We start from the raw sequence: 25,680 nt of genomic DNA, 5'->3' as shown, positions 1-25,680 counted from the left end.
TTAACACGTTGCAGTTCTTTCATATCTTATGTTTAAGTGAAATATTTATTCTATTTTTGTGCATTAATTGTTGCAATCTGCGCTTCTAAACTTCGTCAAAACTGCGTGTCTGTTCTAAACTGCGTGTAAACTCCGTGTTTGTGTTAAACTGCGTGTAAAGTGTGTGTTTGTGTTAAACTGCGTGTAAACTCCGTGTTTGTGTTAAACTGCGTGTAAAGTGTGTGTTTGTGTTAAACTGCGTGTAAACTCCGTGTTTGTGTTAAACTGCGTGTAAAGTGCGTGTAAAGTGCGTGTCTGTGGAATTCCCCTCCGCTCTGTGTGGCCCCGCCCCCTGGTCTCGGGGGTTTCCGCTTCACAAACGGCGGAAGTTGCACCTTCAAAGTAAAAGCCTAAACAGAGAATAACCGTGTGAGACTGAACTGTGAGAGTTTCACTCGTGTTTTTATTGGCCACGTCCACGTGACTGTCCTGTGGGCCCAGGACCGAGGCGCAGACTCCGCTTTAGCAAAAGACACGACTGTGAAAATTTTCACACAGACCCACACAGCCCGGGGCGGGACGTCACCTGACGTCCAGTGACACGTGGTTTTATTTTGACAGTCCCCGGATATGGCTCCTGTGAAGTGAACTGAGGCCAGACTCACAACAGCCGCGCGCGAGCCGCAGGTAAGACCCTCTGCTCCTCATTTCAGACCCTCTGCTCCTCTGCTCCTCATTTCAGACCCTCTGCTCCTCATTTCAGACCCTCTGCTCCTCATTTCAGACCCTCTGCTCCTCATTTCAGACCCTCTGCTCCTCATTTCAGACCCTCTGCTCCTCATTTCAGACCCTCTGCTCCTCATTTCAGACCCTCTGCTCCTCTGCTCCTCATTTCAGACCCTCTGCTCCTCATTTCAGACCCTCTGCTCCTCATTTCAGATCCTCTGCTCCTCATTTCAGACCCTCTGCTCCTCATTTCAGATCCTCTGCTCCTCATTTCTGCTCCTCTGCTCCTTTTTTCAGACACTCTGTTCCTCTTTTCTACTCCTCTGCTTCTCATTTCTTCTCCTTGTGTGTGTTATCACTCAGTTTAAAGTTGACTGTTTACTCTGTAGACTTCATGAAATCTGCGGTGGTCACGTTAAGGACTGAGCACTGCTTCAGATTTACACAGATCCACCTCGTGACATCACAGTGTGAGTTTCACTGTCTGAGCTGTGACTCTTCTGCAGAAACGGAGCTTGGATCCTTCACCTCCTGGAGTCATGGCTGGAGCCCTGAGGTACTTCTGTCTTTGGTTTGTCCTGATGTGTTTGTGTGTTTGTGTGCTCTGAGGTTCGGTCCACACACACACACACACACACACACACTCAGGGACTTTCCGCACACACAGTCTCATGTTCAGTCAGTTTTGTTGTCGAGCGCGGTTGTTTGTTTTATTATTAATCATGTGAGTCTTAGTTTGGACGTGTTTGGGAAATTTCACAGAAGAATCTGTGGGACTGTTATGAAGCAGCAGTGACGCTGAAGCCCCGCCCCCTCTGCTCTGGACTTCTGGGGGTTTTCCTTGGCTCCACTTCCAGGAAGTGACTGTAAAGAAGAGAAGAAGAGGAAGGGGTTTTACCTGTGGGGTCAGAGGGGATCAGAGGGGATCAGAGGAGGAAGAGGTTAAATACATTTAACTCATACTTTTATTTATTTATAAAATTACAGCTTAGACTTGTCTCAAACCTAAACTCACCTGATTTTAACCTGACCTTAATCTGACTGAAAAAATATTTTAACAAAAATCAACATTTGTGAGACTGACCACTCACACTGGGCTGTATATACTCTGTATATACTCTGTATGTACTCTGTATGTACTCTGTATGTACTCTGTATGTACTCTGTATGTACTCTGTATGTACTCTGTATGTACTCTGTATGTACTCTGTAATTACTCTGTATGTACTCTGTATGTACTCTGTATGTACTCTGTATGTACTCTGTATGTACTCTGTATGTACTCTGTATATACTCTGTATGTACTCTGTATGTACTCTGTATGTACTCTGTATGTACTCTGTATATACTCTGTATGTACTCTGTATGTACTCTGTAATTACTCTGTATGTACTCTGTATGTACTCTGTATATACTCTGTATATACTCTGTATGTACTCTGTATATACTCTGTAATTACTCTGTATATACTCTGTATGTACTCTGTATATACTGTGTATATACTCTGTATGTACTCTGTATGTACTCTGTATGTACTCTGTATATACTCTGTATGTACTCTGTATATACTCTGTAATTACTCTGTATATACTCTGTATGTACTCTGTATGTACTCTGTATATACTCTGTATATACTCTGTATGTACTCTGTATGTACTCTGTATGTACTCTGTATGTACTCTGTATATACTCTGTAATTACTCTGTATGTACTCTGTATATACTCTGTAATTACTCTGTATGTACTCTGTATGTACTCTGTATATACTCTGTATATACTCTGTATGTACTCTGTATATACTCTGTAATTACTCTGTATATACTCTGTATGTACTCTGTATGTACTCTGTATATACTCTGTATGTACTCTGTATATACTCTGTAATTACTCTGTATGTACTCTGTATGTACTCTGTATATACTCTGTATATACTCTGTATGTACTCTGTATGTACTCTGTATATACTCTGTATATACTCTGTATGTACTCTGTATGTACTCTGTATATACTCTGTAATTACTCTGTATATACTCTGTATATACTCTGTATGTACTCTGTATATACTCTGTATGTACTCTGTATATACTCTGTAATTACTCTGTATATACTCTGTATGTACTCTGTATGTACTCTGTATATACTCTGTATATACTCTGTATGTACTCTGTATGTACTCTGTATGTACTCTGTATATACTCTGTATATACTCTGTATGTACTCTGTATATACTCTGTATGTACTCTGTATGTACTCTGTATATACTCTGTATATACTCTGTATATACTCTGTATGTACTCTGTATATACTCTGTATGTACTCTGTATGTACTCTGTATATACTCTGTATGTACTCTGTATGTACTCTGTATGTACTCTGTATGTACTCTGTATATACTCTGTATGTACTCTGTATATACTGTGTATATACTCTGTATGTACTCTGTATATTCTCTGTAATTACTCTGTATTTACTCTGTATATACTCTGTATGTACTCTGTATATACTCTGTATGTACTCTGTATATACTCTGTAATTACTCTGTATTTACTCTGTATATACTCTGTATGTACTCTGTATATACTCTGTATGTACTCTGTATATACTCTGTAATTACTCTGTATTTACTCTGTATATACTCTGTATGTACTCTGTATATACTCTGTATGTACTCTGTATATACTCTGTAATTACTCTGTATATACTCTGTATGTACTCTGTATGTACTCTGTATATACTCTGTATATACTCTGTATGTACTCTGTATGTACTCTGTATGTACTCTGTATATACTCTGTATATACTCTGTATGTACTCTGTATATACTCTGTATGTACTCTGTATGTACTCTGTATATACTCTGTATGTACTCTGTATATACTCTGTATGTACTCTGTATGTACTCTGTATATACTCTGTATGTACTCTGTATATACTGTGTATATACTCTGTATGTACTCTGTATATTCTCTGTAATTACTCTGTATTTACTCTGTATATACTTTTATATATTCTATCCATACTCTATCCATCCATTTCCGGGGCCGGGTCGCGGGGGCATCAGTCTAAGCAGGGACTCCCAGACTTCCCTCACCCCAGACACTTTCTCCAGCTCCTCCGGTGGGATCCCAAGGCGTTCCCAGGGCAGAGACATAGTCCCTCCAGCGTGTCCTGGGTCTTTCCCAGGGCCTCCTCCCGGTGGGACATGCCCAGAACACCTCCCTGCAGATGCCCGAGCCACCTTAACTGCTCTTGTTGACGTGAGCAGCAGCTCTACTCTGAGCTCCTCCCATGTGACTGAGCTCCTCACTCTATCTCTAAGGGAGCGCCCAGCCGCCCTGCAGAGGAAACTCATTTCAGCCGCTTCTATCCGCGATCTTGTCCTTCAGTCATGACCCAAAGCTCATGACCATAGGTGAGGGCAGAAACGTAGATTGACGGTAAATCGAGAGTTTTGGGTTTCAGTTCAGCTCCTCCTTTACCACGACAGACCAATACAGCGACCGCATCACTGCAGACGCTGCACCGTTGACGTTGCTGTACAGTGGGATTGAGGAGATCCTCAGAGTGTTCCTTCCACCGCCCGGCAGTATCCCCGGTCGAGGTCAGCAGCTCTCCACCCGCACTGTAAACAGTGTTGGTGAAGCACTGGTCCTCCTCCTGAGGCGTCAGACGGTTTGCCAGAATCTCTTTGAATCCGTCTGATAGTCCTCCTCCACAGCCTCCCCGAACTCCTCCCTTCTCCTCCTTCTTCAGCCTGACGGCAGGCATCCCTTACTTCCGGTGTCCACCACCGGGTTCAGAGGTTGCCACTGCGACAAGCACCACAGACCTTACAATCACAGCTACGAGCGGCCGCATCGACAACAGAGGTGGAGATGGCCCACTCGGAGTCCATGTCCCAAACTCCCCCGGGATCAGGGAGAAGTTTTCCCGGAGGTGTGAGTTGAAGACCCCCCTGACAGAGGGCAGACCACGATGCGCTTGGGCCTGCCAGGTCTGTCCTTCCTCCCCCAGCGGTGATGTTCATGTCCCCAGAGCCAGTCTCCATGTCCCGAGATCTGTTTGTCAAGGTCCCGCCGTCGACTGCTGACCAGATCTTCATTGACTGAAAGTCAAAATAAATCTGATACCTTTTTGTTATAATTTTAAATGAAGCTTTCTGTTGTTTTTAGACCTGAGCTCAGGTGAACTGGACATTGTTCCACTCCCGGACGAAATGCTGAGTTTATAAGGCGTCTTGGGGTCAGAGTTTGTTGGAGCAGGACGTTAATGTGTTGTGTTGTGTTCCTGTAGGATGACCGAGGGGCAGCTCCTCAACATCTACGACAACGATCCTGTAAGTGCCTCACGTGTTTAACATTTACTATCTCCAAAAGTGTAGAATCCATCAGTTTGAGTCATCTTTAATCGCTCATTTAAAGACGCCATTTTGTTGATCTACCCTCATTTTCACCTCCACTGTGACACGCCCACTGTGACACGCCCACTGTGACACGCCCACTGTGACACGCCCACTATGAGACGTCCAGGCATCAAAGTAAACTGGATAAGATTAATATTAGCACATTAATATTTTCACATATGATCCAGCTGAATGTAAATCTCTGAACATCTGAGAGGCGGCCCTGACCTCTGACCTCTGCTGTCAGTAAAACCGTTTTTATAACTGACTGAGGCTGTTTGTCACATCAGAGGCAGTTCAGGGCCAAGAGGTTTGTGACCTAAAGTGAAAGTGATACTCATATTGACCCTTTGTGTCTGATGTGTCTCATTGGAGGCGTGACTTTAACTGAAAGCTTTTCTTCTTAAGATTAATGCTTTTGTCCCTGACAAACAAAGAGGAAAGAAAGAAAAGAAGTGATGCAAACTGTAGGCACTGCTGTCTGAGGCTCTGTTAGACTTTAATCTGAGTTTTGTTTTAACACAATCTGACCAGAAAGGACTGATTTTGCTGAACTACAACAGGCACAGTCACAAGCTAGCATTAGCATTAGCATTAGCATTAGCCAACAGTTTTTCAGTGAGTCACTTTCACCTTTTTGTGTAAAATCAAAATCTTAAACAGAACCATGAGCTCGGACTGACCTCAGCCTCCTGAACATGAGCTCTTTTCACTTTTGGACTTTTTCTTGTCATTGTTTGCTAATGTGTGTATTGTGTCTCCATGGTAACTGCTGAACATTCCATCATGGACATACATGTACAACACCCCCAGTGTCACGTCACTGTAAAGTTTGACTGAAGTGCGGCCAATCTTCAGCAAATCAGCCGTGTTTGAGCAGGTCATGTGACCTGGACTCGGGAGTCTAGTTTCATAAAGAAATATATTTAATATTAATACAGTCATTTTAAAGCACAAGGACAGAGACAATACACAGTTTATATTTTAAAAAGACTGTGTGTATGTATATATATATATATATATATATATATATATATATATATATATATATATATATAAATGTATTTATACAAAGCATGTTTAGATATATTTATATGAAGTATATATGTTTATATGAGTCTCAGTGTGTCACTGTTCTCTCTGTTGTCTGCAGTTTAATTTTATGACTCCATATGAATACATTCCTCCAGTGGACATCAAGACCGAGCCCTACATCCCTGAGACGGGTAAGACCCCAACACAGAAAGAACAGTCAGAGAACACCCAGAGAACACTCAAAGAACACCCAGAGAACACTCAGAGAACGCCCAGAGAACACTCAAAGAACACCCAGAGAACACTCAGAGAACGCCCAGAGAACACTCAAAGAACACCCAGAGAACACCTAGAGAACATCCAGAGAGCACCCAGAGAACACCCAGAGAATGCTCAGAGAACACTCAGAACACAAACTCAACACAGAAAGAATACTCAGAAAAACAGGACAACAGGGAATCTGAACCCAGAAGCAGCAGGTGTGTCTCTGGTCTTTAGTTTGAGATTCTCGTCTGTTTCAAACCCACAAACACTTTAAGATAAAAACTGTTTCAACCAAAGGACAAAACCCCGAGCCACAAACAAATGATGTCTCCTCCATTCAGTGAAGAGTGAGCGTTAAACTGGAGAAACTAAACACACTCCATAAAAGAATGAACCAACACGAGAGAGAACAGCTCAGGACACAGTCTGCTGTTCATCTCCATCTCAAAGACACTGACCACTGCTTTGAACAGAGAGAGGCTCAGATCTGAGCCACAGAAAAGAAATGGATTGAGAGGAGAGTTAAAGAAGAGATTTTTGTTAGGAAAGACAATCCTTCCTTAAACATGAATGAGGCCTGAGACATCACCTCTCCCCCATCTATAACTCCACCCTCAGACCCAAAGCAAACAAAGGAAACAAAGAGAACAGCAGATAGAGCCTGTATGGCCATTAGAGCTGAATGATTATGCAAAGTATGACTCTGGCACAGTACACACTTACTGTAGTTCAGGAGCCGACAAGCAGAAACTGTAAACAAAAGCTGTTTCTGTTTCAGTGTCGTTAGCTCCTCCTTCAGACAGATATAAGGCAGTGTCCAGCAGGAATCTGACCACAACTGAAGAAGTGTCTTGGACAAGCAGCCAAACGTCTTCACTCCTACAGTTTCTTGTCCAGTTGACAGATTTAACTGTCTTTTTCTATGTCACCTCTCTGTGTTTCAGCTCATGGTCCTTACATCCAAATCATCGAAGAACCAAAACAGGTAACAGAGCAACACCACTTTTTTACTTTGCTGCATTTTTTTGTTTTTCTAGAGAATAACTTCTTGTTTATGTTTTAGAGAGGCTTCCGTTTCCGTTATGAGTGTGAAGGCCCCTCCCACGGCGGCCTCCCGGGGGCGTCCAGTGAAAAGAACAGAAGGACCTATCCAACGGTCAAGGTACCGGCTCAAGTTCACCTGTGGGGTTAGCAGGAGATTTGGACAATGTTTGTGAGAAAGTACATTTTAAAAAACTCATTCACCTTACTCCAGGCGTGGACTATATCTGTGTCGCATTATTTTGCACGGGGCTGATCTTCACAGTGAATACGTTCTCTCTGGATGAGACGTTTTAAAGCCTCCAGAGAATCAGTGCAGTGATGACTTTGTTCAAACATGTCAAAGTGAATTAGAACCACAGACTGTATAAAGAAGTGGACTAAGGAAGAGCGACATTAGCACAGTGTTCAGCTCCAGTCAAATGCCCGAGCCCTGAGGCCCTGAGTCCTGAGGCCCTGAGGCCCTGAGGCCCTGAGGCCCTGAGTCCTGAGGCCCTGAGTCCTGAGGCCCTGAGTCCTGAGGCCCTGAGGCCCTGAGGCCTGAGTCTTGAGGCCCTGAGGCCTGAGTCTTGAGGCCTGAGTCTTGAGGCCTGAGTCTTGAGGCCTGAGTCTTGAGGCCTGAGTCTTGAGGCCTGAGTCTTGAGGCCTGAGTCTTGAGGCCTGAGTCTTGAGGCCTGAGTCTTGAGGCCTGAGTCTTGAGGCCTGCTATCTGAACTTGTTTTCATAACTGAGGCTGTACAAACGCAGTGTGACTCACATCCAAACAGTTAAATTCTAAAAGTTCATGTTTTTACAGATCAGTAACTATGTGGGTCACGCTCGTGTGGAGGTGCAGCTGGTCACTCACACTGACCCGCCTCGTGTCCACGCTCACAGCCTGGTCGGACGCCACTGTAATGAGAGCGGCACGTGCACTCTGGACATCGGACCCAACGACCTCACCGCCTCGTCAGTAAACCCGCCGCAGACGTGTCGTTGTGTTGTTGTTGTGTCGTTGTCGTGACGCTGGTGTGGTCTTCACAGGTTCAGTAATCTGGGCATCCTCCATGTGACCAAGAAGGGCGTGGTGGAAATCCTGTGCCGACGGCTGAAGGAGGAGAAGAGGCGACAGAAAGGGGGCGCTCTCTACCAGCTCTCAGGTTAGAACTGTTTTCACCGATACAGATTCATCAGCTCGGATTCGACGCCTCTTTCACTTCAGCTGCACATTTTCATTCTGGTGATGTGCCAAAGAAATCACAGACTGGAGAACACAGAAGAAACACCCGGAGTCCTACATCTGCTTCAGCTCAGATCTGCAGTGGTGTCAAATCAGGATCCAGTTCATATTTACTGAGAAATTACTGGACTTTGAACAGTTAAACACAATAATCCCATTTCAGAGCATGAACCACAGGATGAGCAGGTCTGAGGACAACTGTCTGCACATCGTCCCTTCAGATATAAAATAACTCTTTTGTGGTTCATATCTGATCTGATTGGTGCTTCCATGTCTGTCTGTCTCTGCTTTTGTGCAGATACAGAGGAGGGATCGTGTATGAAAGAAGCCAAGGAGCTGGGTCGCACCATGGACCTGAACATCGTGAGGTTAAAGTTCACGGCGTTCCTCCAGGACAGCAACGGAGGCTTCACTCGAGCGCTCAAACCAGTCGTGTCTAACCCCATTTACGACAGCAGTGAGTCTGTGATGTGTCACACTGATGACGCTGTCCCATATTAACAGTTTAACACACACATGGGCCTTGTGCTGTGGGCCACGTCAGAGGAAAGTTTAATGAGCCGTTATCAACCTGTGTCAAACTGTAAAACTTGGAAATACACATTAAAAACACATACTTTCATTATTGTAAGAGCAGCAAAAGAAAATTTAATTCTGTCACTGGACAAAAAAAGTTTTAGAGTGAAGACGTTTAGCTGCTCATCCAAGACACTTCTTCAGTTCTGTTCATTCCTGCTGGACACTGTCTTATATCTGTCTGAAGGAGGCGCTAACGACACTGAAGCTAACACCTGTTTGTTTACAGTTTCTGTTTGTTGGCTCAATCTAATGAGCGACACTCAGCTCATTCTTCCTTTATCTTCTTTAACTCATCTCACACCATTTCTTTTCTCTGAGATCTGACCCTCACTCTGTTCAGAGCAGTGGTCAGTGTCTTTGACATGGAGATGAACAGCAGACTGTGGTCCTGAGCCGCACAAACTGTAGTTTCAGTGTTGCGTGTCCGGCCTCTTGGACGAGCAGCTAAAAGCCTTCACTTTGAAACTTGGACACTGAGGGTTTACGCTTATGTAAATGTAAATAATGATGTTCCTACAGAATCACCAAACGCCTCTAACCTGAAGATCACTCGTATGGATAAAACATGTGGGTCGGTGCTGGGAGGAGACGAGATCTTCCTTCTCTGTGACAAAGTGCAGAAAGGTCAGAAACGGGACAAATGCGGGCCTTTTTAAAGGGTCAGCGTTTCTCACAGTGTCCGCGGCTCGTTGCAGATGATATAGAAATACGTTTTTATGAAGACGACGAGGGCGGCTGGGAAGCATTTGGAGACTTTTCACCCACAGACGTCCACAAGCAGGTACGGCCCATCTCACTGAAACACACGGCCCATCTCACACAAACACACGGCCCATCTCACTGAAACACACGGCCCATCTCACACAAACACACGGCCCATCACACACAAACACACGGCCCATCACACACAAACACACGGCCCATCTCACACAAACACACGGCCCATCTCACTGAAACGCACGGCCCATCTCACTGAAACGCACGGCCCATCTCACACAAACACACGGCCCATCACACACAAACACACGGCCCATGTCACTGAAACGCACGGCCCATCTCACTGAAACGCACGGCCCATCTCACACAAACACACGGCCCATCTCACTCAAACACACGGCCCATCTCACACAAACACACGGCCCATCACACACAAACACACGGCCCATCACACACAAACACACGGCCCATCTCACTGAAACGCACGGCCCATCTCACTGAAACGCACGGCCCATCTCACACAAACACACGGCCCATCACACTGAAACACACGGCCCATCACACACAAACACACGGCCCATCACACTGGATGTGTGTGTGGTTCCTTGACGTTATAAAAGTGTTTGTACTTGGTCGACCCTGAGCTCACGTCTGACCTTATGACATAAAAATATAAAACTGTCCCATTACAAAAACGTTGTCGCGCCATCGTTCAGAAGTCACGGTGACCGTCGTGGCGGGTCTGTGTCTTATTGTTCTTTTAAATATTTCAGTACGCCATTGTCTTCAAAACGCCGCCGTATCACAGCACGGAGATCGAGCGGCCCGTCACCGTGTTCCTGCAGCTGAAGAGGAAGAAGGCCGGAGACAGGAGTGACCCCAAGCACTTTACGTACATCCCCCAGGTCCAAGGTCAGCACGGCACTCACCTATGTGACCACGCGGGACGAGACGTGACCACGCGGGACGAGACGAGACGTGACTCCACGGGACGAGACGTGACGGGACGAGACGTGACCACGCGGGACGAGACGAGACATGACTCCACGGGACGAGACGTGACTCCACGGGACGAGACGTGACTCCGCGGGACGAGACGTGACTCCACGGGACGAGACGTGACTCCACGGGACGAGACGTGACTCCACGGGACGAGACGTGACTCCACGGGACGAGACGTGACCACGCGGGACGAGACGTGACCACGCGGGACGAGACGAGACATGACTCCACGGGACGAGACGTGACTCCGCGGGACGAGACGTGACTCCGCGGGACGAGACGTGACTCCACGGGACGAGACGTGACTCCACGGGACGAGACGTGACTCCACGGGACGAGACGTGACTCCACGGGACGAGACGTGACCACGCGGGACGAGACGTGACCACGCGGGACGAGACGAGACGTGACTCCACGGGACGAGACGTGACTCCGCGGGACGAGACGTGACTCCGCGGGACGAGACGTGACTCCGCGGGACGAGACGTGACTCCGCGGGACGAGACGTGACTCCGCGGGACGAGACGTGACTCCACGGGACGAGACGTGACTCCACGGGACGAGACGTGACTCCACGGGACGAGACGTGACTCCACGGGACGAGACGTGACCACGCGGGACGAGACGTGACCACGCGGGACGAGACGAGACATGACTCCACGGGACGAGACGTGACTCCGCGGGACGAGACGTGACTCCGCGGGACGAGACGTGACTCCACGGGACGAGACGTGACTCCACGGGACGAGACGTGACTCCACGGGACGAGACGTGACTCCACGGGACGAGACGTGACCACGCGGGACGAGACGAGACGTGACTCCACGGGACGAGACGTGACTCCGCGGGACGAGACGTGACTCCGCGGGACGAGACGTGACTCCACGGGACGAGACGTGACTCCACGGGACGAGACGTGACCACGCGGGACGAGACGTGACTCCACGGGACGAGACGTAACGTTACGGGACGAGACATGACATGACATTACTCAATGGGATGTGATTCCACGGGACAAGACATGACTCCACGAGACGAATAAATGAGTCTTGGCACCGATTTAATCTACAAAACATGACTCTGTCCAAATTTAAACATGGTAATATGTGAACATTGAAACATGTGAAAATAGAAACATGTGAACGTTCACACATTCCCGTGTGAACGTTGAGTCTTGTGGCAGTTTCTCGTCCCGTGGCCTCAGCTCTGACTCTTAAACTGTGACTGTTGTATAAATAAATTATTTGTGTTGTCATTACAGACAAAGAGGAGGTGCTCAGGAAGAAGCAAAAGCCCCTGCCTCACTACGAGAACTGGAGAGGTGGAGGGCGAGGGGGCGGAGCTGAAGGCTTTGGGGGCGGGGCTTCTGGAGCCGGTGGAGGTGGAGGTGGGGTCATAGTTCCTTTCTGTCTGTGAGCCTGAACACGTCTGAGTTAAACCAGCCCTATTGAGCTTGTGTCTTTATGGTTCTCATTATGTTATAATTGACACATTTTAAATGAAAAACTGAGGTAGATCGGCAAAATGGCGTCTTGAAAATAAGTGATTAAAGATTACTCAAAACATTAACACAAATACAACTTCAGTTGAGTAAATGGAAACGACTAGAACATGGTTCAAAGAACAAGTCTGATTCAAACTGTGTTAAACTGTGTTCTTCTCTTTTTCTGTTCTCTTCTTCTCTTCTTCTCTGCAGGATTTCAGTTCTGTCAGCACATGAATGGAGGAGGGAGTTTTTCGATGGGAGGCTTCAGTGGGTTTTCTGGAGGGGCACAGATGTCCTCGTCCTCGTCCTCACCTCATCCACAGAGTGAAGAGAACAACGAGTCAAAGACGAATCAAACAGGACAAACTAATGCAATACTGCAGCAGTGGCTTTTCCAGCTGGGTACGAACGTTTAATATAAACTACGAGCGTTTAATATAAACTACGAACGTTTAATATAAACTACGAACGTTTAATATAAACTACGAACATTTAATATAAACTACGGACGTTTAATATAAACTACGAATGTTTATATTTAAACAAACTACGAGCATTTACATTTGAACATAAACACAGCGCTTTGTCCTTTGTGGTGCGACAGTTTTCATGCAACTCTCAGACTCTGAGTCTCTGATTTGATGAATGACTTTTTAAATATATTTTCACCAAACTGAAGAACGTCCCAAACTGAAGAACGTCCCAAACTAAAGAACGTCCCAAACTAAAGAACGTCCCTGTCTCGTTGACATGTGTGGGCCGGTCTTATGATTTCATCAGTTTAACCTTCCTCAGAGTCTGATTAATCTCCTGATTTGATTTCATTCACACACTGCACTGGTCTTTTCTTAGTGAAGAACCAACCTCACCTGTCACTGTGTGTTCAGCGGTGAGCGTTAGCGCGCGTGCTAATGCTCACCTCTGGTGCTAACGCTCACCTCCTGTGTTCAGCCGTGAGCCTACAGACCAAAGCGTCCCAGAGCGCGAGGCAAATGGCGGCGGCGCTGCTCCAGTACTGCAGCAGTGGAGACGTGCGTCTGCTCCTGTCCATCCAGAGACATCTGTGTGGAGTCCAGGATTCAAACGGAGACACGTAAGTTCTGATGTTCTTAATGTAACACGGATGTGTCATTTACAGCCGCTGTAAAAAGTAGAAATGAATGGGATGAATCTCTGGTTGTTCTTGTTTCCAGACCTTTGCACTTGGCTGTGATCCACCAGCAGAGCGCCGTCATCCAGCAGCTGCTTCAGACTCTGGGTAACGGACACCAGCACCTCCTCAACACGGCCAACCATCTCAGAAAGGTACAGCTCCTGCAGACGTCTGTGCGGCACGAAAATACTTTAGTAAAGATGTGGTTTGAGTTCTGTCTACGCCCCCGCTGAACATGACGGAGCGTTTCGTTGTTCTTGCAGACGCCGCTGCACCTGGCGGTGAGCTCGCGGCAGATGCAGGTGGTGGAGCTGTTGCTTCGAGCAGGAGCAGACCCGAGCCTCGTGGACAGAGACGGGCGGAGCGCCGTGCACCTGGCGGCCCTGAGCGGAGACACGTCTGTGCTGCGCACGGTCCTGACCCATCTCACTGACGAGCACGCGCCCCTGGTCAACGCCCCCGACTACCACGGTAAGACGCGATGCCGCGAGCCTCGTCCGGTTTTATCTGGAGAAGCTGAACGTTTATGTGCGTCACATGAACGTGTGCCCGACTCCTGTCTTTTTATAAATTATATTTCTTTTCGATCCCAGGACTGCAGCCGTTACACCTGTCGGTCAGGAGAGACGGGGAGCGCTGTCTCCGCCTCCTGGTGGAGAGCGGTGCAAAGATCAACGCTCCGGAGCAGAAGAGCGGCTGTACCGCTCTGCACCTCGCTGTGACCGCTAACCTGTTTAAAGTGGCCTGCATTCTGATCACAGAGGTACGCGATGGTTTGATCTAACTCTCGTTTGACTCTGGACAGTCTAAACTGAGGCATGTTCTTGTCTGTGCAGCTGAAGGCAGATGTCAACAGCTGCACGTTTGGAGGGAACACTCCGCTGCATTTCGCTGCGAGTCAGGGCTCCCCCACACTCTGCTCCATGCTCATCGCTGCAGGTGCCCAGTCCAATAAGAGTGACCGTTATAACGATGATGTCACGTTTGTGTTAAGCCCTTAACACAGTCTCACATGTTTATACTGTCAGGAGCGGATAAAAACCTGGAAAACGACGAGCCTCTGTACTTCAGCTCCTCTGATGAAGAACCAGACGAAGGAGATGAAGAACAAACAGTCTCAGTCTCACAACCAACGAACCCCCTGAAAAGACGAGCTGGACACACGGCTCTGGACCTGGCCACGTGTCAGAAGGTACGACCGCTCAGAAGGTCACTCCGCTCACTCCGCTCACTCCGCTCACTCCGCTCACTCCGCTCACTCCGCTCACTCCGCTCACACCGCTCACTCCGCTCACACCGCTCACACCGCTCACGCAATGAGTTCACTGTCCACTAAACTATGGATGTGTGTGTCACTGTGTGCTCAAGTCACTGTGTGTTCAGGTCACTGTGTCCAGGTCACTCAGTGTTCAGGTCTGTGTTTGTGCTCAGGTCTGTGTGTTCAGGTCACAGTGTGTTCAGGCCACTATTCCTTAGTTTGTTCAAGTCACTGTGTGCTCAGGTCACTGTGTGTTCAGGTCAGTGTGCTCAAGTCACTGTGCTCAGGTCCGTGTGTGTTCAGGTCACTGTGTGCTGAGGTCACTGTGTGTTCAGGTCACTGTGTGCTCATTTCCATGTGTGTTCAGGTCAGGTCAGTATGCTCAAGTCACTGTGTGTTCAGGTCAGTGTGCTCAGGTCACTGTGTGTGTTCAGGTCACTGTGTGCTCAGGTCAGTGTGTACTCAGGTCACTGTGTGTTCAGGTCACTATTCAAGTTACAGTTTGTTCAGGTCAGTGTGTGTTCAGGTGTGTGTTCAGGTCAGTGTACTCAAGTCACTGTGTGTTCAGGTCACTGTGTGTTCAGGTCACTGTGTGCTCAGGTCACTGTGTTCAGGTCACTGTGTGTTCAGGTCACTGTGTGCTCAGGTTCGTGTGTGTTCAGGTCCGCGTGTGTTCAGGTCACCGTGTGCTCAGGTCACTGTGTGCTCAGGTCCATGTGTGTTCAGGTCCGTGTGTGTTCAGGTCACCGTGTGCTCAGGTCACTGTGTTCAGGTCCGTATGTGTTCAGGTCAATGTGTGTGTTCAGGTCACTGTGTGTTCAGGTCTGTGTGCTCGGGTCTGTGTGTGTTCACGTCCGTGTGTGTTCAGGTCACTGTGTGTTCAGGTCACTGTGCTCAGGTCACTGTGTGTTCAGGTCACTGTGTGCTCAGGTTCGTGTATGTTCAGGTCTGTGTGTGTTCAGGTCTGTGTGTTCAAGTCCGTGTGTGTTCAGGTCTGTGTGTGTTCAGGTCCGTGTGTGTTCAGGTCCGTGTGTGCTCAGGTCAGTGTGTGCTCAGGTCCGTGTGTGTTCAGGTCCGTGTGTGTTCAGGTCCGTGTGTGTTCAGGTCACTGTGTGTTCAGGTCACTGTGTGTTCAGGTCACTTTTCACTAAACTCTGGATGTTTGTGTTTGTTCAGGTCAGAAACTTGTTAACACCAAAACCTGATAAATCCTCGAGTCGTCAGAGCCTGAAAAAGACAAAACAGAGCAGCTCTGAAGGTGAGTGTCCCACCACAGTCCACCAGGGGGCACTGCCACCACCACAGTCCACCAGGGGGCGCTGCCACCACCACAGTCCACCAGGGGGCGCTGCCACCACCACAGTCCACCAGGGGGCGCTGCCACCACCACAGACGACAGTACTGTGGAAATGTGTTCAGTTACAGAAGAAGTTTAGTTCTGCTTCAGTGAGAAGGAAAGAAATGGCATTTTATAAAGTTTGGTCTGATTCTGATGTGGACGGATCGATCCCCAAGGTCCAGAGTGAGGAGGTGCTCAGGGGGAGTGAGGAGGTGCTCAGGGGGAGTGAGGAGGTGCTCAGGGGGAGTGAGGAGGTGCTCAGGGGGAGTGAGGAGGTGCTCTGGGGGAGTGAGGAGGTGCTCAGGGGGAGTGAGGAGGTGCTCAGGGGGAGTGAGGAGGTGCTCAGGGGGAGTGAGGAGGTGCTCAGGGGGAGTGAGGAGGTGCTCTGTGGGAGTGAGGAGGTGCTCTGTGGGAGTGAGGAGGTGCTCTGGGGGAGTGAGGAGGTGCTGTGAGGTTTCAGTAAAAGGTGATGATAGATTCAGATTTGGTCATGATGTTTACAGCGGATATGACCCTGATGTTTAAATATACAAACTGTTTTATACAAATAAATCCAAAGTATCTTCACATTTGCTCTAATGTTGTGTCCCGTGGCGTCCTGCTGTGTCCCGTGGCGTCCTGCAGGGGTCTCTGGTCTGGACAGTGACACTCTGACCCGTCTGATGGAGGTGGTCAGTGTCCAGAACATCCCCTGGAAGAAACTGGCTGAAAAACTGGGGATGATGACGCTCACTCCTCTGTACGAAAACAGCCCCTCGCCCTGTGTCCAGCTGCTGCAGCACTACCAGGTACACAACACGCACAACACGCACACGACGCACACCGACGGGACCTACGTGTGTCTCTATGGTGGAATGTTCAGCAGTTATGGTGACACATTAACAAACGCTGCCAAAAAGGTTTTAAACATAAACTAAAAACTCCAAATCCAAAGTAATTTAAAGAGCACATTTTAAAATAAAAGGAAAAGGTGAAAAACAGTTGGCTAATGCTAATGCTAATGCTAATGCTAGCTCATGACTGTGACATTGAGAGGGACGAGTTTAACAGCTCAGCTCAGCTCACTGCTCTGTTTAGTCACATTGTGTTAAAATAAAACTCACAATGACAAAGCCTCAGACAGAGCAGTGCCTACAGTTAGCGTCACACCCCCAGGGACTGTCCACACTTCAGTCTGTGTGAGGTGTGTTGACAGATGTGTGTTGTGTGTGTTGTGTTGACAGATGTGTGTTGTGTGTGTTGTGTTGACAGATGTGTGTTGTGTGAGTTGTGTTGACAGATGTGTGTTGTGTGAGTTGTGTTGACAGATGTGTGTTGTGTGAGTTGTGTTGACAGATGTGTGTTGTGTGTGTTGTGTTGACAGATGTGTGTTGTGTGAGTTGTGTTGACAGATGTGTGTTGTGTGTGTTGTGTTGACAGATGTGTGTTGTGTGTGTTGTGTTGACAGATGTGTGTTGTGTGAGTTGTGTTGACAGATGTGTGTTGTGTGTGTTGTGTTGACAGATGTGTGTTGTGTGTGTTGTGTTGACAGATGTGTGTTGTGTGTTGCAGTTGGGTGGAGGTGCGGTGGAGGGGCTGGTGGAGGCGTTCCGGTCTCTGGGTGTGTCAGAGGGAGTGAGGCTCCTGAGGGACGCACAACCCCGAGAGGACAAACACAACACAGGTCAGTAACACAACACAAACACAACACAGGTCAGTAACACAACACAAACACAACACAGGTCAGTAACACAACACAAACACAATGCAGGTCAGTAACACAAACACAACACAGGTCAGTAACACAACACAAACACAACACAGGTCAGTAACACAACACAAACACAACACAGGTCAGTAACACAACACAAACACAACACAGGTCAGTAACACAACACAAACACAACACAGGTCAGTAACACAACACAAACACAATGCAGGTCAGTAACACAAACACAACGCAGGTCAGTAACACAAACACAACACAGGTCAGTAACACAACACAAACACAACGCAGGTCAGTAACACAAACACAACACAGGTCAGTAACACAACACAAACACAACGCAGGTCAGTAACACAAACACAACACAGGTCAGTAACACAACACAAACACAACACAGGTCAGTAACACAACACAAACACAACACAGGTCAGTAACACAACACAAACACAACACAGGTCAGTAACACAACACAAACACAATGCAGGTCAGTAACACAAACACAACGCAGGTCAGTAACACAAACACAACACAGGTCAGTAACAGAAACACAATGCAGGTCAGTAACACAAACACAACGCAGGTCAGTAACACAAACACAACACAGGTCAGTAACACAACACAAACACAATGCAGGTCAGTAACACAAACACAATGCAGGTCAGTAACACAAACACAACACAGGTCAGTAACACAACACAAACACAACGCAGGTCAGTAACAACACAAACACAGGTTAGTAACACAACAACAAAACAAACACAACACAGGTTAGTAACACAACACAAACACAACGCAGGTCAGTAACACAAACACAACGCAGGTCAGTAACACAACAACACAAACATCACAGGTCAGTAACACTGACCTGTGATGTGTTTGTGTTGTAACACAAACACAACACAAACACAAATACTTCATGTATTGTTTGTTATATTTTTGGCTCAGTTTTTGTCGTGTTACTTTTTCAGAGCTGAGAGATGTGTGTTATTTTAGATGTAACACAAGATCTGAGCAGTGTGGAGTAGAGTACTTCAGAGTACTTCAGAGTACTTCAGAGTACTCCAGAGTACTTCAGAGTACTTTAAATGTGTGTATACGCGTCGTTAGCGATATTTCCTGCTTCAGTCGTGTTACGTCACAGGCCCCGCCCCAACACGTCTCAATGACCTCGTCTCTTCTCCCTCAGACACTACGGTGGACAGTGGGTTTGGGAGCCAGGCCATGGAGGAGGAGGAGGAGCCTGTAGCTTCATAATGAGGCAGAAGTCACTGAAACTCGGCTCTGAAACGGGAGACGACTCAAGAACAACAACAGGAAGTGACCTGAGGATCCTGACCTCTTCAAAACCACGAAAACTGTGTCATCACTTTTAATGAGAAACACATTTAGTGTCAGAACTCGGTGAAAAGGAGGAAGCAGAAGTTAGATAGATGTTTCACTCATCTTATATTTTGTGATTGAATCCATGGGTTTGATCAGATGTTCTGATGGTTTGATCAGATGTTCTGATGGTTTGATCAGATGTTCTGATGGTTTGATCAGATGTTCTGATGGTTTGATCAGATGTTCTGATGGTTTGATCAGATGTTCTGATCAGATGTTCTGATGGTTTGATCAGATGTTCTGATGGTTTGATCAGATGTTCTGATGGTTTGATCAGATGTTCTGATGGTTTGATCAGATGTTCTGATGGTTTGATCAGATGTTCTGATGGTTTGATCAGATGTTCTGATGGTTTGATCAGATGTTCTGATGGTTTGATCAGATGTTCTGATGGTTTGATCAGATGTTCTGATGTGACTCCAGGTGCGGCTCCGTGTTTCCAGTGCAGTAGATGGAACAGTCCACGTGCGTCTGTCCACACATTTAAGTTATTATGAAATATACTGTCACCTTTTAAGCTTACAATTATTTATTTTGGACTTAAATAACACATCTCCATCTTAATATTCAGGCGTTACATCAGTGACGGGGCTGATGTTCTCATCTGTATTTACAAACTTCTTTATACAGTCTGTGGTCGTCATAAACGACCTGCCAGTTCACAGAACGACCTCTTCCCTCGTCAAAAACAAAAGTTTAACTGTAACGACGACGAGCAGAATATGAAGTCAAGTGAGAACATCGTTCTGAACATGGATCTGCTTCCAGCTGATTAGAATTTTATTTCTATTAAACTATTTTGTGAAACCTATTGTTTATGCTGAAAATAAAAAAACAAGTATTTCAAATATCGTTTATTGTCTTTGACATGATACAAACACAAACCTTGAGGCTGAAGTTATGTACAGCGACACCACGTGGCTAAAAAAATATAATCTCCAAAATATATTAAGTTTTAACTTTTACTGTTGAGTGAAAGAATAAATAAACAGCTTGGTCTGAAATTTAGAATTTAAAAACAAAAAGTACCTAAAATGCAGCGTATGTAAACTGCAGTATGGCTTTTCAATGTGAAGTCATGTTCACTTCTGCATAACGAGGTTTAGCTTCAAGTCAGAACGGCTCCGAAACCAAAACACCGTCAACACAACCTGTGTATACAACACAACCTGTATCACACAACCTGTGTATACAACACAACCTGTATCACACAACCTGTATCACACAACCTGTATCACACAACACTGAAGGAGGAGCCACAGGCCAAACGCCGCTGACGTCGATCAAAGATCCTTCTGCTTTGGCCTGAGGCGATCGTCCAATCAGCATCAAGTAGTTTCAAAACAAACGTGTCACAAAAGAGAATCTGAGTTTGATGAAACGACTGGAGAGATAAACCTTGGTTTATAGTTAATACAGTGACCGCAGTGACCGCAGTGACCGCAGCACATACTCAGTGATTTCAAAGTCATACAGTTGTACAGAAATGTTTGTTTTGGCGTTAAACGTGTGAGCTTCAGCGTCTCATGAACCTGACCACATCAGACAAGAGGTCGTCCAACTTTTGTGGATAAAAGTCTGAGTCAAACTTCAGCACATTTCAGACAAATTATAAATGTTCAAATAAAAAGTGTCATGGAGATGAGGTCACATGTTCAGATCAAGGTCACATGTTCAGGTCAAGGTCACATGTTCAGATCAAGGTCACATGTTCAGGTCAAGGTCACATGTTCAGCTGAGCCCATAAAAATGTTGTTTTATTAATATGTAGTGATGTGGAATGTTCTGGAGTGTTCTGTATTTGGCCTTTTGTACATTATAGTGATTATAGTGAATCTACAGAAAACCCATTACACTTTACACAGATACAGCCCAGACTGATAATAACAATAATAATAAGTATAATAATAATAATAACACAGCCCTGTGATGCCAACTCAGGAAATATGAAGTACACAGTCCACAAAAAACAACAGAAAAAAGCACAAAAATAATTTAAAGTGCCACATTTTCCAAATAAACATTAAAAAACAACACAAGGTGGAAAATGTATCACTCAAGTCGTCCCAAACAGCAACACTACAGCGCCCCCAGCAGGACTGTGTCCAAAGTAGATCCAGACGTGAGTCCAGACGTGAGTCCAGACGTGAGTCCAGACGTGAGTCCAGACGTGAGTCCAGACGTGAGTCCAGACGTGAGTCCAGACGTGAGTCCAGACGTGAGTCCAGACGTGTCCTCACTGTCTTTATAAAGGACAATAAAAGATGGAACCTGGACATGATCAGAAGGAGAGTAAAGCTGGTTACAGGTGAAGTATTTTGTGGAGTGAATGAGGCGACACCTGGTGGCAGCTGACTGTTAGTACATGTATTATATTATATTTTGTCTTGGCTGCAGGCAGAAGATTCAGGGGTGTTTCACATTAGGACACTTCAGTCTTGTTTTCAGCTTTGCTCTCCGGCTTGGTACCATTCTGACTCTCCTCTTTGGTCTGAACAGAGGGTTTGAGACCCCTGTCCTTTAAAGAGCTGTACTGGGGCAGGGTGGGGCTGTACTGGGGCAGGGTGGGGCTGGACTGGGGCAGGGTGGGGTTGGACTGGGGCAGGGTGGGGTTGTACTGGGGCAGGGTGGGGCTGGACTGGGGCAGGGTGGGGTTGGACTGGGGCAGGGAGGGGTTGGATTGGGGCAGGGAGGGGTTGGACTGGGAGAGGGCGGGGTTGGACTGGGGGAGGGCGGGGCTGGACTGGGCTCTTTGGAGACCACCTTCGCTTAACAGACGAGACTCAAACACAGACAGGTCCTCTGTGCCAAACTGGAGCTTGGCTCTCATCAGCATGGCATAGGTGCCGTAGCGGGTTTTCTGTGGAAAAGAAAACTGGACTAAATGACAGAATTAAGTATAATCATAGTTTTATACAAACATAAACTAAAAATTCTATAATGTGACATAAAAATAAATTCAAGGCCTTTCTTCCATGTTTCACTAAGTGGCATCTATTATGAAATTACCACATTCATGTCTGTGACTTTACCACATACATGTCTGACATTACCGCATTTGTGTTTGTGACATTACCACATCTGTGTCTGACATTAAGATATTCATGTCTATGAGATTACCATTAATGTCCGTGACATTACGAGATTCATGTCTGTGACATTACCATATTCGTTTCTGTAACATTACCAGATTTGTCCATGACATTACATTTGTGTCTCTAACATTACCACGTCTACGATATTACCGCATTTATGTCCATGCCATTACCACATTCAGACATTACCACAATAATTTCTGTGACATTACCACATTTGTCTGACATTACCACATTCATGTCTGTGACATTACCAGATTCGTTAGTGACATTACCGCATTTGTGTCTGTTATTACCACATTCGTGTCTGACATTACCACATGTCTATGACATTACACATTCATGGCCATGACATTACCACATTCATCTGTGTGATATTACCACATCATAACTGTTACATTACCACAATCGAGTCCATGACATTACCGCATTTGTGTGTGACATTACCACATGTCTGACACTACCACATTCATATCCATGACATTACCTCATTTGGGCTTGTGACATTACCACATTCGCGTCTGTGACATTACCACATTCGCGTCTGTGACATTACCACATTCGCGTCTGTAACATTACCACATTCGCGTCTGTGACATTACCACATTCGTGTCTGTGACATTACCACATTTCTTAACCAGAAAAAACATGTTTCTCCAAAGATGTGAATCCAAAGAATCCATTTACACCAAACAGAAATATGTTTTTGGGTAAAATACACAAAAGTTTTATATAAAACATTTGCAGAAAGAAATTAATGTGAATAAAATGTCACTGTTTCAATCGTTTTGTAATTATTGTGCTTGTTCTACCACTGCCACTACCTGTTTTGGTGTTTCTTAAAGCCTCAGTTTGCCCAGATCAGGTCTGATCTGTGAACACAACATACCTCAAACTCCAGATACTCCTGCCGTTGTTTTTGCTCCTCCGTGTCACGACCTTTACCCTTAGACTCAGCGCTGAGGTCTGCCAGCTCCGCAGACACGGCTCGGAAACGATGTTCATGGGACTTTATCTGCTCTTCCTGTTATAAGTGTATAAGTGTTTTACATTATTACTTTTACATCGTATGCAGTTCGTCGTTTGGAGCAGTGTACCTGGGACAGTTTGGTGTTGGACCCTGGCAGAAGCGGTCGACTGAACCTCTTCTGAGAGCCAATGGCTGGAGGGAAGGGCGGAGCCGAGCACATGGCGGCGACTATGTTAATGCGAGTGATCCAGGACTGCATCTGCTCTGCGCTCCTGCAAAAACAACACACAAACACCATGACTTTTACTGTCCTTAAAATATTCACACGTTTTAAAGCACTACTCTGGGACATTTTCTGTTTAATACAGTTTGTAATTGAAATGACTTACGCGGCCTGGAAGAGGAACACTCTCCAGTCGGCCGTCCTCAGGTAGAAGACGTTGGCTCGTTTGCTGTAGTCCACGGCTCTCATGGCCAGAGAGTGATGGATGGACACGGCGTTCTTCAGGTCCTCCTGGGTCAGCTCCTGCCCCGAACGCTGCTCCTCCTAAACACAGCAGTGGGCCAGTGTTGAGGGGAGGGTGGATGAAGGGAGGGAGGGATGGTGGAGGGAGGATGGGAGTAGGGGTGGAGGATGGGGGAGGGGTGGAGGATGGGGGAGGGGTGGAGGATGGGGGAGGGGTGGAGGATGGGGGAGGGGTGGAGGATGGGTGGAGGATGGTGGAGGTGTTACCTTGTGCAGGTAGAGCACGAGTCCTTTCAAAGTGCCGTAAAAAGTCTTCCATCCTCTTTTCCCTCGAGGAGCTGCAAAAACACAAGATTATTTTATGTTCCTCCTCAGATTCTGTTTGTTTATAATCTTCATTTCAGGTTTAGCTCGATTCAGTTGCAAAAATAAATACAATTAAAGCTGCAAGCGGCATCGAACGGACCGCACACATTATCCCATTAGAACAACATGGGCACATTGGAGCATCGCCATAGCAACACCATGTATGACATGTGACCCGGTGAAGAGCCTAATGTCACATTATATTTTGGATTCACTCCCACTGGGATAACACTGATGCTTTTGCACATCACCATGGCAACTGTTAAAAACATGGTTTTCATTCACTGATTTTGATTTTCACCAATTGGAATTTTGTGTAAAATTTCGTAGAAACAACATTTTCAGACTTCCATCCATCCATCCATCCATCCATGTTCTTCCTCTTATCCGGGGCCGGGTCGCGGGGGCAGCAGTCTAAACAGGAACTCCCAGACTTCCCTCACCCCAGACACGTCCTCCAGCTCCTCCGGTGGGAGCCCAAGGCGTTCCCAGGCCAGAGAGACATAGTCCCTCCAGTGTGTCCTGGGTCTTCCCCGGGGCCTCCTCCCGGTGGGACATGCCCAGAACACCTCCCTAGGGAGGCGTCCAGGAGGCATCCTGAGCAGATGCCCGAGCCTCAGCTGGTTCCTCTCAACGTGTAGGAGCAGCGGCTCTACTCCGAGCTCCTCCCGTGTGACCGAGCTCCTCACCCTATCCCTAAGGGTGCGCCCGGCCACTCTGCGGAGGAAACTCATTTCAGCCGCTTGTATCCACGACCTTGTCCTTTCGGTCCCAGACTCATGAGGTGAACAGACTGAGATAAATCCAGAGCTTTGTCTTTGGACTCAGCTCCTTCATCACTGCAGACGCTGATCCAACTGTCAATCTCACGCTCCATCCGTCCCTCACTCGTGAACAAGACCCCGAGCCCCGAGGCTTCTATACAAATGTATTTATGATTCTGTAGGGGGCGCTCTCATGACAATTTTGTTTCTTTCACAATGAGTTGGTTTAGGCAAGAAGCTTCTACACCTGATTTGAATTTGATCTGGACTTTGGCTCAGGCCTCGTTAAACACAAACGCGTCTCAAAACATTCACACGTTTCACCCGAGTTTGAAAATACAGAAGATATGGTCTGAAATATTTGTTTTTATTTTATTATGAGATAAACACGTGTTACCAAAGGCGTCAGGAAAGAGCCTCCATGGAACGTGTCCTAATGATCCATGTAAAGGTCAAAGGTCAAAGTGTCTGCGCTCCGTTTACGGGACAGTAACAAACTCGACCTTAAACACACAGGTCTGAAACAGTGCATTCTGTCCTGTTCTAAAGTCACACTGCGGAACATTCCACGTGACGATCTGTACGTACTTCTCTTGCCGTCCTGGTCGGCGTGGATTTTTCGTACCAGGAGTCCGCTCTTGTGGAGCTGCTCGTTGGCGTTCTGGGCCAGGCTGAGCAGAGCGTTCCCGCCGGGCCCCTGGCGTTTCAGTGTGTGGGAGGCGGAGTCTTTT

The 25,680-nt window shown here is 46.7% G+C and overlaps 2 protein-coding genes across 2 annotated transcripts in view; one reads left to right on the top strand and one right to left on the bottom strand.

Annotated features, from left to right (window-relative positions):
* Positions 1-611: 611 nt before the first annotated feature.
* Positions 612-20,136, top strand: nfkb2 (nuclear factor of kappa light polypeptide gene enhancer in B-cells 2 (p49/p100)). Its single transcript, XM_033980281.2, has 24 exons — positions 612-666; positions 1,095-1,261; positions 4,999-5,041; positions 6,261-6,333; positions 7,351-7,391; positions 7,470-7,568; positions 8,244-8,395; positions 8,471-8,586; positions 8,965-9,123; positions 9,765-9,869; positions 9,941-10,026; positions 10,736-10,874; positions 12,226-12,351; positions 12,661-12,852; positions 13,402-13,543; positions 13,644-13,755; positions 13,867-14,074; positions 14,197-14,366; positions 14,440-14,542; positions 14,632-14,795; positions 16,038-16,119; positions 16,825-16,988; positions 17,752-17,863; positions 19,092-20,136. The coding sequence occupies exons 2-24, from the start codon at positions 1,245-1,247 to the stop codon at positions 19,157-19,159; spliced, it is 2,673 nt and encodes an 890-aa protein (XP_033836172.1). The 5' UTR covers positions 612-666; positions 1,095-1,244; the 3' UTR covers positions 19,160-20,136.
* A 2-nt stretch (positions 20,137-20,138) lies between these two features.
* Positions 20,139-25,680, bottom strand: part of LOC129456827 (PH and SEC7 domain-containing protein 1-like) — a 13,423-nt gene continuing 7,881 nt past the window's right edge. Inside the window, exons 8-13 of the mRNA XM_055227094.1 lie at positions 25,538-25,680; positions 24,087-24,157; positions 23,743-23,900; positions 23,481-23,625; positions 23,273-23,407; positions 20,139-22,148 (exon numbers count right to left, since the gene is read on the bottom strand). The exon at positions 25,538-25,680 is cut by the window's right edge and continues 51 nt beyond it. Of these exons, the coding sequence (XP_055083069.1) occupies positions 21,711-22,148; positions 23,273-23,407; positions 23,481-23,625; positions 23,743-23,900; positions 24,087-24,157; positions 25,538-25,680 (1,090 nt within the window). The 3' untranslated portion in view covers positions 20,139-21,710. The remainder of the gene's footprint in view (positions 22,149-23,272; positions 23,408-23,480; positions 23,626-23,742; positions 23,901-24,086; positions 24,158-25,537) is intronic.

The sequence above is a fragment of the Periophthalmus magnuspinnatus genome, chromosome 15, assembly GCF_009829125.3.
Source record: "Periophthalmus magnuspinnatus isolate fPerMag1 chromosome 15, fPerMag1.2.pri, whole genome shotgun sequence".
NCBI lineage: Eukaryota > Metazoa > Chordata > Actinopteri > Gobiiformes > Gobiidae > Periophthalmus > Periophthalmus magnuspinnatus.
The sequence above is the reverse complement of the archived record's forward strand: the minus strand, read 5'-3'. Positions and strand labels throughout refer to the sequence as shown.